The sequence below is a fragment of the Rhinopithecus bieti genome, unplaced genomic scaffold (assembly GCF_001698545.2).
Source record: "Rhinopithecus bieti isolate Rb0 unplaced genomic scaffold, ASM169854v2 scaffold_33210, whole genome shotgun sequence".
NCBI lineage: Eukaryota > Metazoa > Chordata > Mammalia > Primates > Cercopithecidae > Rhinopithecus > Rhinopithecus bieti.
This window is the reverse complement of record NW_016814226.1, coordinates 662,735-674,437: the sequence shown is the minus strand read 5'-3', so window position 1 is coordinate 674,437 and position 11,703 is coordinate 662,735. Positions and strand designations below refer to the sequence as shown.

Sequence of the window (11,703 nt, the reverse complement as noted above, 5' to 3'; positions counted from 1 at the left end):
TCTCAAAAAAAAAAAAAAAAAAAAAAGCCAGACACACAAAGACAAATATTGTGTGACTCTGTTTACATGAAATGTCCAGAATGGGCAAACCCATGGATGGAAAGTAGACATGTGGTTTCCAGGGGCGAAGGGATGGGAATTGGGACTAACCAAAAATGAGCATGGGGCCTCTTTCTGGTGTGATGGAAACATTCTGGAATTAGTAGTGATGGTTGGTTATGCAACACAGTGAATATACTAAAAGTCACTAAGATGTCAGCTTAAAGATCGTATGTTCCATGAATTCTATCTCAACCAGAAACTGGGATTGGAGAAATAGCAGAGGTCTCATGAACGTAGCATCGAAAGGCCCGTCCACACCGTCCGAGCAGACCACATGCACAGCTCTGTCCACTTCTGGGCCAACCGTGAGTGCCCCAGTAAGCTGGGGTCCCCAGAGAAGGGCGAGTGTGCCAGAGGCTTATTCAGGAGGGAGCAATGTCAGGAGCCGAGTGGCTTCACTTGGAGAGCAGAAGGCCGAGGCAGGGCTGAGTGCTGCCCTCTGATGTGGTTTGTTGTTGCTTTTGCTTTTAGAAGAGACTTTGCTGTCACCAGAGTATGTTCGTGTGATTCCCGGAGGCATGAGCAGCGGCTTTGTGCTGCACCTGCTCACACTCGGTGGTGGTCTGTGTGTGCCAGGCGCTGCACAGGGTACCTTACCTCCATCACCTCCTTTGGCTCCCAGACACCTCAGGGACTTTTATCCCTGTTTTACAGAGAAGGAAACCAGGCCCAAAATGGTGAAATGGCCTGCTCAAGGTCACAGAGCGAGTGACTCACTGAATCATTTTTTTTTTTTTTGGAGATGGAGTCTCGCTCTGTCGCCCAGGCTGGAGTGCAGTGGCGCAATCTCGGCTCACTGCAAGCTCCGCCTCCCGGGTTCACGCCATTCTCCTGCCTCAGCCTCCCAAGTAGCCGGGACTACAGTCGCCTGCCACCACGCCCGGCTAATTTTTTGTATTTTTAGTAGAGACGGGGTTTCACCATGTTAGCCAGGATAGTCTCGATCTCCTGACCTTGTGATCCGTCCGCCTCAGCCTCCCGAAGTGCTGGGATTACAGGCGTGAGCCACCACGCCCAGCCAGCTCGCTGAATCTTGTACTCCATCTGGTGTGACTTGTGGAGCAAGAGCCAGGTCCCGTGGGCAGTGGTCCCAGGGCAGCGTCACGCAGACCCCTGTGAGGACTGGCCAGCGGTTTGCACTGGGCGGCAGACTCCTGTCCTTCCCTAGAGATGCACAGCAGGGGGCGGCAGGGCAGCAGCTGGGCTGGAAGGCAGGACTCAAGTTGGGGAGGGCAGAGTCAGCAGACCCCAACGGCCAGCAGGCTTCACCACCTCCGCCTCCCCTGGGCTGGCTTGCTGGGTTTGGACATGAGCAGTGAGCTTACTGGTCTGGAAAGCCAACCTTACCATTCATACGCCTCATCTCCCACCCTGAGCTTGGACTCAGGCCCAGGCCAAGAGGTCGGCTCTGTGTCTTCTGCACACAGCCAACCTGCTGGGGAATCAGGAGCCCCAGGGAAGGCCTCAGCTGATGCCCAGACCAGGAAGCAGACAGGTCCTGGGAGACCCCAGGCATACCTCCTGCCTGCCTGTGCCAGCAGCTCTTGACAGCTCGGAGAGTGTTCTGGATCTGGCAGAACCCAGGCCCCAAAGCTCTAAGACCCGTGTGTATTTTACCCGAAATCTAATCCATCTGGTTCTCATTTATTTACACTTAACTCATCAAATGCAATTTTGCAAGAGCCGCTAGATAGCCAAGAGGCTTTTCTGCCTAAGCCACCCTTCTGAAAGGAGCCAGCGGCCGGGGGCCCTCAGCCCCCTGGGACCAGGTGGGAGCTCTCAGTGCTGGAGGTCGAGTTCGCTTCTTAAGATGGGCTTGGCACTTCTGCCTCTGTTTCCAGACCTTCTGTGGGAGCTGGGACACTGGATCCAGTGGAGGGCCTGACACACAGTAGGCTCTTGACAGCCATGAAAACATGGGTGGGGTCCAAGCAGAACATAGAGTCTCTGTTTCAAATCGGGAAACATTTGCGGGAAACACAAAGCAGCCAGAGCTGGATCCAGAAGTAATTTTTAGTTGTTATAAATAACTGTGAACCTGGACTTTTGGTCCAAAGTAGAACAAACAGCCAGCTATTAATAAAAACAAACATCAGCATCTTGGGCCAAAAAGCACACCTCCCGGGGAAACTGGTCCTGCCTGCAGAGGCCTTTCGGAAGCAGGTCAACCTATGGCCTGCTGATGTCAGCTCTGGAAATTCTTCTTGCTTGAAAACAACCATGTCAATCACAGCACATGGGTTCCCTCTCACACGTGACCCTTCAGTGACTGGAGGTGGCCTGCGCCTGTGAGGACCGAGTGGAGATGGGCAAGAGTCACAGGTGAGGGCCATCTGCCACCACCCCGGCCTCCAGAGCTGTGCTCATGCCAGGTAGTGCGCAGTGAGGTGGTGGGACCTGATCCCAGAGACCCTGTGGGATCAAGGAGCCATGTCCTGTTCCAACCAGACTCATCACAGCAGCCACCGTCCATGGAGAAGGGATTGGGAAGGAGAGGCTGGAGGCTGAGAGACCCAGGAGAAGTGTGCAGCCTACCCCAAAGAGGAAGCTGAGGTCCATGCCAGGGCTGTCTCATGGGAGCCAGGGAGATGGACGGGCAGAGTGGCATGGAAAAAGTCAGCAGCCTTGGTCAGACCCTTGGGAGAGCGGCAGAAGAAACGGGCTTCAAGGACAACAGGGTCGTCAGGCTGGTGGCTGGGTGGAGTGAGGGTCAGACCCTGACCATTGAGGCCCCTCTTTTGTACTCCAAATGCTCGGCCTTTCTTGACCCCGTCCTTCCCTTCTCCCACCTCTGCCCTCCCCCAGCTCTGCGGGCTGAAGGAATGAGAGCTCACTGCTCACAGGGAGCAGCCTTCAAGGACCTTCAGGCTCCCTGTCTTCTGTCCCAGACCTCACTGGAGTCAACTTTTTCCGAGGGTGTCTCCCAGCCCCACCTGCTGAAGGCCCCTGTGGCAGGGCCTGCCAAGGTTCCACCTTACCTTCCTCCCATCTCCCTTGCCTGCCATTTCACCCTTGTCCTGGAAGAGGGAAGGGCTCCAGCGGTTCTGATGGCACAATCACAGATACAGTTGTACATCAAAGGAGGCTGTGGACCAGTGCCTTCCAGCCTCAACCAGGCCGGTCCAGACAGCCGTGAAAGGCTCCTCCCAGAGCTGGGCATCAAGGGCCCACTCTCCACTCTGCCTCCTCGGTCTCTCACCAGTTGAAAGGATTTCCTGAAAAGAGCCTCCTAGAGTCTGCCCCAGAGCCCAGGGCACCTCGTCTCTGCTTTGTAGCTAAGTCCCTGTGCTGTGCTGAGGAGCTCTGTGCCTTCTGGGAACATTCAGCTGTGGTCATAAATATAGATGAAGGACCATGAGCTGCCAGCAGGATTCAGAGGCAGGACGCTCCCCCTACCCCTCCTGGAGCCACCCAGGGACTCTGGACCCCGGATTGGAAACAGGCCCACTCAGGGGCTTCACTCCACGCAGGCTCAGCCCTCGCCCAAGGCCTCAGTGGTTTGGGACACTCTGCGTGTCAGGCTGCACAAATGTTTTCTGTAGGAACTGTCCCCCTGCTAGTTGGACTGATGTGGGGACCCGGAGAGGGCTGGAGTTTTTGAGCGCTGTGTGGGGTCTTGCCAGGGCAAGGTGCAGGCCACAGAGCAGCCTTGCTCACTCTCCATGCCCACAGCCTGGCTCTGCTGTTCCTCTTAGCCCAGCATCCAGGACCCAGTCAGCCACCTTTCCCTGGTTGCTTCCGGAACTCTTCTTCTGTTAGAGGCTGCAAGTCCTTCCCCATCTGGGCCCTGCCCTGCCCCTTCCACAAGCCTTTGCTTTCAGAATACCTCCGCCTCCTCCAGGATCCCTGGGCTCAGGTCACATCTCTCTGCTCTTCTCGAAGCAGCTCGTACTTCACCTCTTCCAGGAAGCCTCCCATCTCTGCGCTCTGGCCCAGAGCTAGGTGTCCCTGGCAGCTCACGGGTAGTGTGGCACAGAGTAGGTGCTTGGTGTTCATGGAGTGAGTGAATGAACAGAGACATTTCAGGTAGATTCAGAAGGCAAGAAAAACTTCAGTCTGGACAAGGAGGGGAGGCAGTTCCAGAAGGAAGGTGGCATGCACACACGGGCAGAGGTGCATGGGTGGGGTGTGTTCAGAGAGCAGCTGCAGGAGATTCCTAGAGCATGGCTGAAGAAGTGGGCAGGCTGTGAGAGCCCACTCACAGCTGAAGCCCCCTTCATGCCCAGTGGGAATCAGGACAGCACTCTGCCCTCCGGGACTGGTCCCTTGGCAGTAATGAGCTCCCTGGCACTGGTGTGTGCAAGCACAAACTGTGCCATCCCATTTACCCTCCTGTCACTTGGGCACTCACTCTTGGCCTGACCCGCTGCTAGGAGCAAGGATATAAAGGAGACTCAGATCTGTCCTCACCCCAGGGCAGGGACAGGACAGCCAAGCCCTCTCTGGTCTAGGGCAGAGGCAGGAAGTAGTGAAGGAAGGCAGGCCTGGCCTGGAAGCCGGGGTGGAGTGAATTATGCTGGACACCAGAAAGACTACACAGAGGAGGAGGCTGAGCACCAGGTTTTGGAGAGGTGGGTGTGGAGAGTCCAGGGAGGTTTGTAAGCATCAAAACCTGGGTACCTTCGTCTCACTGCTGTCACCGGGCTTGAAGGGTTTTCAAGAGGAGGAGAGGGAAGGCTTTGGACTCATGGGGCTTCCAGTTCTCCTTCTGCCTCTTTTAGAGCTTTGAGAAAATCTCTCCCCCTCTCCAGGCCTCAGTTTTCTCACCTGAGAATCTGGAATAATAAGAATAATGCCCCCGGCGTGGAGCTGTTGTGTGGATTTATTAAGATAGTGCCTGAGCAGGGGCCTCGCTGCGGTAGTGAGGCTGGCAACCCCGCCCAGCCTCAATGGTCACGTCTGTGTGCGGGCTTGGGGGTGGGGTGACATTCTCACTCGGGGCCAGCCACACAGGACCCATCCGTGCACTGACAGTCAGTTCCTCGGGGCAGAGAAGGAGGAGGGCTGCACACACCACAGGCATTCCAGGAGCACTTCCCAGAGAACATGGTCTGCAATCCCTCAAGCTCTGGGAGCACTTTCCAGGCATGAGGCCTGGACATCGCCCACAGGCCACAGGGCAAGACAGGGGCAGAACTCAGGGAGCCTGACTCCTAGGCATAGGTTCCCCTCTTGCCATGAGGGCACCTCTCATAACAGAGTGTGCCAAATGCTGGGGGACCATGGGGCAGGGTGTGCTGGGCTCAAAGCACCCCTTGGAGAGGGCCAAGGGACTGTTTCTCAGAGTGCCCTGCCAGGCCTGGCCGGGGCGTCCAGGTGAGCCCAGTCTGTCCTGGGCTTGTGGGCGGCATCTCACAGACCCAGCTGCTGCGGTTGGATGCTCTTCAGACCTCAGTGTGGGGCCCACTGGGAGTGCTGGAGACACAGGGGTGCAAGAGCCGTGCGTGGGGCCTCAGGCCCTTCCCTAGAGATGCTGGTCATGGCCTCAGGCCATCCAAGAGATTTGGCAGCCATGATTTCCTCCCCCCCTCGGGGGCCAGGGGTGAGGCCTGTTTGGACCACAGTGGGAAAAGGGTACAGAGGGGCAGCCCCCTCTTCCCGTCTGCTTCATCTCAGGGCTTTATCACTTGGGAGTGGGGACAAGACATGTTTACATGGCCCTGCATTTGTTTCCCATTATTCATCAGCACTGGCGAGTCATTGTTCCCTAGTAGAGTAAACAGCCCTGTCCCAAGGCCCAGCCGCCCTGCCAGGTCACTGAGGGTTTGTAGATGCCTTACGTCAACCGCCCTTGGCTTCAAGCTTTCAGTGAGGTGAGGAGCGACCAGGCCAGACGGCTGCAGATGGGTGGCACCGGGGAGCTTACTTGTGACAGGGATGAGGTAGCATTTTTGCACCGGGAGCTCAGCATTTGAGGGTCTGTATCTGTTTGGTTTGCTTTACAGTTGGACTTTTAGTAGAGCTGGGGAAGCCAAGGTACAGAGCAAGGAATCTGAGAACCATGAGAAGAAAGGTAACGACTGTGACATGAGAGGGGTTGGACTGAGTCCCAGGGACAGCTGCCCACATCCAGGTCTCATGGTTCAGTGTATGCCAGCACAGTTCTCTACAGGGTCTTATTGGTCCAGAGATGGGACTAACCCCAGGAATGCTGGGCCCTTCCCAGTGCTCCTTGCGGCAAACTGCCCCTGGGGGTGACATGCAGGTACCCAAGTTGACAGGGACTCCAGCTCGTGTGAGGAGCGGCCAGCTCTTTGCAGCATTAGTCTGAGCACACTCGCTGGTGCGGCCAGCTTAGCCTGGGGCCAGAGGCACGTGTTCTGCAGCTAGACCCTAGGGCTGGGTCCCGCCTTCACTCTGGTGTGCTGGGTCACTGTACTCAAGCTACTTCAGCTCCCGGAGCCTCTGTGTCCTCATCTGTAAAATGGGGTCAATAACACGACCTATCACACAGGTAGCTGTGAGGATCGCGTGGGCCTGCGCCTGACACATAATCAACACTCACGGATGTTTGCTGTGTGTCGTTAACAGGATGAGTGGGACACGGGCCCTGGCTTGGTGCTTTTCATGGTCCAGTGTGGGCTGGAGACAGACCCCAGGGGCAGACATGGCTGAGATGTGGAGGGGAGGGAGGCGACCACTCACCACACCTAGAGGCTGCCCCCAGCAATGGTGGCATTGGCCCTGGGCCCCAGGGGGTCCTAAGCAAGGCTTTGTTGAATGGAGAAAGGTGCTGAGAATAGTCCCTCTCCCTCCCCCCAGACTTCCCCAGGCAGACTGTCGGGTCATGTTGCAATCACCTGGCTCCTCTCAGCGAGGGCCACCTCTCCCATTTTAGCTGTAACCGCTGGTGGCTTTTGTTTTGTTTTTTTGTTTTTGAGACGGAGTCTCGCTCTGTCGCCCAGGCTGCAATGCAGTGGCCGGATCTCAGCTCACTGCAAGCTCCGCCTCCTGGGTTTACGTCATTCTCCTGCCTCAGCCTCCCGAGTAGCTGGGACTACAGGCGCCCGCCACCTCGCCCGGCTAGTTTTTTGTATTTTTTAGTGGAGACGGGGTTTCACCGTGTTAGCCAGGATGGTCTCGATCTCCTGACCTCGTGATCCGCCCGTCTCGGCCTCCCAAAGTGCTGGGATTACAGGCTTGAGCCACCGCTGGTGGCTTTTAAAGTTCAGAGCTCTGCCTGCCTCCTCTGGCTGCCCACACGGCTGACATTTGAGCTTGCCAAAGAATAATGGCCTCGCTGTCGGCCTCAAAGGCAGCCGCGTGGTGTCTTAGGTGGTAAAGTGGTCTGTTGTCCATGAGTCTAAATAGGACCCAGCTCAAATCGCTCCGCAGCTGAGTCCTGTCCCAGTTCAGTGCAGGTCACCGACTCTTTACCTTTTCACATCCTTTTGGTTCCAATCGTAAAAGATGTCTATGTTAGAAACAAGAGTATCAAAAGCTCAATGCCAAGTGTGTGTGTGTGTGTGTGTGTGTGAGTGTGTGTGTGTGTGAGTGTCGGGGGCCAGGGATTGGCTAGAAGCAGCCAGTAGCTCGCGCTGCCTTTGTGGTTTTATATATTTGCCTATTAAAATGACAATACAGACATGGAACATTAAGGTTTAAGAAGCCCTTCTTTCATTAAACAAACTGACAGAGTAGGGGGTTATGACTCTGGTAATTGAAACATGCTGTTCTGTTCAAGACCAGAACTCCATAAAGACTCTTTTCAGCCAATAGCACCCTTTGTGCCAGCGGCCTCTGGTCAGAAATGAGTGTCGGCCCTGAGGTCTGTCTCTCCCCAAGAGTGAGAAAGACCACCTGGCAGCCTTCTGCAGCCGTCTTGGCAGCCGGAGGTCAGGGCCTTTTCTTAATAAAAACCTCCTCATTCTCAGGGCTTTTGAAATTGGTTGCAGGGCACAGAGCCTTGGGGTATTGCCCTGTGCTCCAGCCTGTTACCGTATTGTGCTGCTGGTGGTAAACCTGAGCAGGGTCAAGAGACAAGGGCTCATGGGGTGTAGTTGGCAAAGCTCCATGTGTTGGGGACAGCTACTGCAGGCTGCTCTGTCTTCCTAGAGAGGAGGGGTCTGGCGACGTCACTGGAAGCTGAGATTTCAGGGTCGGACCACCAGGTTTGAATCCTGCCTCTGCCACTTACCATATGTAGGACTTTAGACAAGTGACTTTGCCTCTCCGCACCTAAGTTTCCTCATCTATAAAATGGACTGATACCTGGATCTGACTTACAGGGTTGCTGTGAGAATTAAAGGAATTGCCGGGCGCGGTGGCTCAAGCCTGTAATCCCAGCACTTTGGGAGGCCGAGACGGGCAGATCACGAGGTCAGGAGATCGAGACCATCCTGGCTAACACGGTGAAACCTCGTCTCTACTAAAATACAAAACTAGCCGGGCGAGGTGGCGGGCACCTGTAGTCCCAGCTACTCGGGAGGCTGAGGCAGGAGAATGGCGTAAATCCGGGAGGCGGAGCTTGCAGTGAGCTGAGATCTGGCCACTGCACTCCAGCCGGGGCGACAGAGCGAGACTCCGCCTCAAAAAAAAAAAAAAGAGAGAATTAAAGGAATTAATACAGGTAAGATGCTTAGAACAGTGCTGGGCACTCAGAGAGCACTGTTGAGTTGAAGTGAGCTAGCATCATAGCCATTGAACTCTTTCCATGAGTCACTCTCAGGAGTACCACTGTGTGGCATCACCATGGAGTCCCACCGTGTACCACTGCATCACAGCATGACAGAGGCCCCTGTACCACTGCAGCACAGCCCGACGGAGGCCCCCGTACCACTGCAGCACAGCATGACAGAGGCCCCCATACCACTGCATCACAGCATGACAGAGGCCCCCGTACCACTGCATCACAGCCCGACGGAAGCCCCCGTACCACTGCAGCACAGCATGACAGAGGCCCCCGTACCACTGCAGCACAGCCCGATGGAGGCCCTCGTACCACTGCAGCACAGCCCGACGGAGGCCCCCATACCACTGCAGCACAGCCCGACGGAGGCCAGCGTCCCGCTGCAGCACAGCCCGACGGAGGCCATCGTACCACTGCAGCACAGCCCGACGGAGGCCATCGTACTGCTGCAGCACAGCCCGACGGAGGCCACCGTACTGCTGTAGCACAGCCTGATGGAGGCCACTGTACCGCTGTAGCACAGTGTGATGGAGGCCCACTGTAGAGTACCGTCATGGTGCATCACCACGGAGTCCCACTGTACCACTATAGCACAGCACAGGGGAGGCCCACTGTAGAGTACCACTGTAGTACAGGGCTGGTGGAGGCCTACTGGAGAGTGCCACCATGGTGCAGGGCTGTGGAGGCCACTGTACAGTATCACCGTCATACAGCACCAGGGAGGCCCTCTCTGGAGTCTCTCCCTTCAGAGCCATGTGAGGAAATTCACTGCATCCCTGTCCCGCCAGCCCATCATGCCCTGTTTCCAACTTAGGTGTGATTTCTGTTCCCATTCTCTTCATCTTCTCACAGATGTGGACGAGTGTCAGGACAATAATGGTGGCTGCCAGCAGATCTGCGTCAACACCATGGGCAGCTACGAGTGTCAGTGCCACAGTGGCTTCTTCCTTAGTGACAACCAGCACACCTGCATCCACCGCTCCAATGGTGAGTACGGCCTGTGCTGACCAGGCGTGTGCCCCCGCCAGGATGGGCAGCTGCCAGAGTCCCCTTCTCCACATCTCAATTCTGGGGCCCTCAAGGTCAAGGCAGGGAATTTTGCTGGTAGTCTGAATGACTGTTTTGCACGTCTGGTATTGGTTCTGCATGGGCCTCCTTCCAGCTCCTTCCCTCTGCCTGCTACACTAGGGCTGCGGGTGTTTCTCGTGTTTGTATGTGGGGCCGCAAGTGGCACATGTGACCAGAGGAGCTGTTTTCCTTTCTGGGTTGGGGGCTGTCTGTGGCCGGGAAGAGTGGGGCACCATTCTCCATGGGCTCCTTCTCCAAAAGGGGCTTGAGGCTACCCAGGCTGTGTGCCAACTTCTCTGTCTCCATGAGCCTGGCAGCACCAGCGATGCCCTGCAGCATGTTCATTGGGTTTTCCACCAGGAGAGGGTCCTTGTGGTCGGGAGCCTGCTGTTTGGAGGCCAGGCAGGGTAGCAGGCCAGCCTGGGGAGGTGCAGAGGGCCCCAGGAAGACACCCCACCAGCTAGAGCACTAGGTGGCAGACCCGGGCTGAAGTGGAGCCTGGCTGCCAGCCAAGCCCAGCAGGCAAAGGGACTTGGTGTTAGGGCATCAGTGGTCAGAACCTGGAGTTTGGGCTCAGGGCAGCGGGGCTATGAGGTGGTGGCAGAGCTGGCCAGAAAGCCAGGACACATGTGCTTGGAGGAGAGGGGCTTCCAGGCAGAGAACAGCATTTCCTGAGGCACGTCTCTGGCTTAAGATAATGCAAGGTCAGGCATCTTGCGGCAGGGTTGTGTGCCAAAGCAGAGCGTGCTGTGAGGGCAGAGGCAGGAGCCAAGGATCCCAGGGCCTGGCTCTCATGAGCTGTCAAGGGAATAGATGCAAGGAAGAAGGCCAGGACTGCCCCAGCTCGAGCACGCCCCTGTTGCTGACCCTTAACAAGGAGGAGGCACTGGAGGCTGGCGGGCCTCGGGGGCGTTCCTGGGAAGGGCACGCCTCTCTAGGACACAGCACCTGCAGAAGGCTCAGAGAGGGGCTCACGCTGAGAGATGGGGAACCAAAGGGCATGCACTGGGCTGCAGGCCAGCCGGACCCTGTGTAAATCCAGCTCCTCCCCTCCCAAGCTGGAAGCCCTCCCATGGGTCGCTCTACTGACTGCTCTCCAGCTTCCTCGCCCACAAAATGGGGACGTGGTGTTACCCAGCAGGGCGTTCGGAGATGGAGCAGGACCCTGGGATGAGGTTGCAGCCTCCCGTGGGCAGGCAGGAGGCTGTGAGGTGCAACTCTGCCAGCCCAGGCCGGAGTTTCATTAGAAAACAGTTCCTGAGAAAGTGAAAGCAAAAACATTTAAAAAGTACTCAGGATAATAAACTGGAAATACTCAAACAGGCTCCTTAGGATTCTTAGTGTTCATTGCCTCAAAGACAGGACGGGCCTGCTAATCATGGCTCTGTGGTATCCCCGGAAGAACAGAAAGCCCGAGCTCCGTGGCTTCTGGCACTTGCTGCTGTCACATTATCCACACTCCACCCAGGTGGCTCCCGGGCATCAGGAGTTTGTTTTGCGCCTTGTAAGACCTCCCAGTTGTGGGCTGTGGGGCCAAGCTGCCCACGATGGAGGAAAACCCTATCAACCAAGACTCTGGGCCCAACAGGTTGTATAAGAAGCAGATTTAAGGCCGGGCGTGGTGGCTCAAGCCTGTAATCCCAGCACTTTGGGAGGCCGAGACGGGCGGATCACAAGGTTAGGAGATCGAGACCATCCTGGCTAACATGGTGAAACCCCGTCTCTACTAAAAAATACAAAAAACTAGCTGGGCGGGGTGGCGGGCGCCTGTAGTCCCAGTTACTCGGGAGGCTGAGGCAGGAGAAGGGCGTGAACTCGGGAGGCGGAGCTTGCAGTGAGCTGAGATCCAGCCACTGCACTCCAGCCTGGGTGACAGAGCGAGACTCCGTCTCAAAAAAAAAAAA

At 56.4% G+C, this 11,703-nt stretch overlaps 1 protein-coding gene across 1 annotated transcript in view; it reads left to right on the top strand.

Moving 5' to 3' along the window:
• SCUBE1 (signal peptide, CUB domain and EGF like domain containing 1) overlaps positions 1-11,703 on the top strand; it is a 150,230-nt gene that overhangs the window by 48,473 nt on the left and 90,054 nt on the right. Inside the window, exon 3 of the mRNA XM_017850047.1 lies at positions 9,584-9,718. Within this exon, the coding sequence (XP_017705536.1) occupies positions 9,584-9,718 (135 nt within the window). The remainder of the gene's footprint in view (positions 1-9,583; positions 9,719-11,703) is intronic.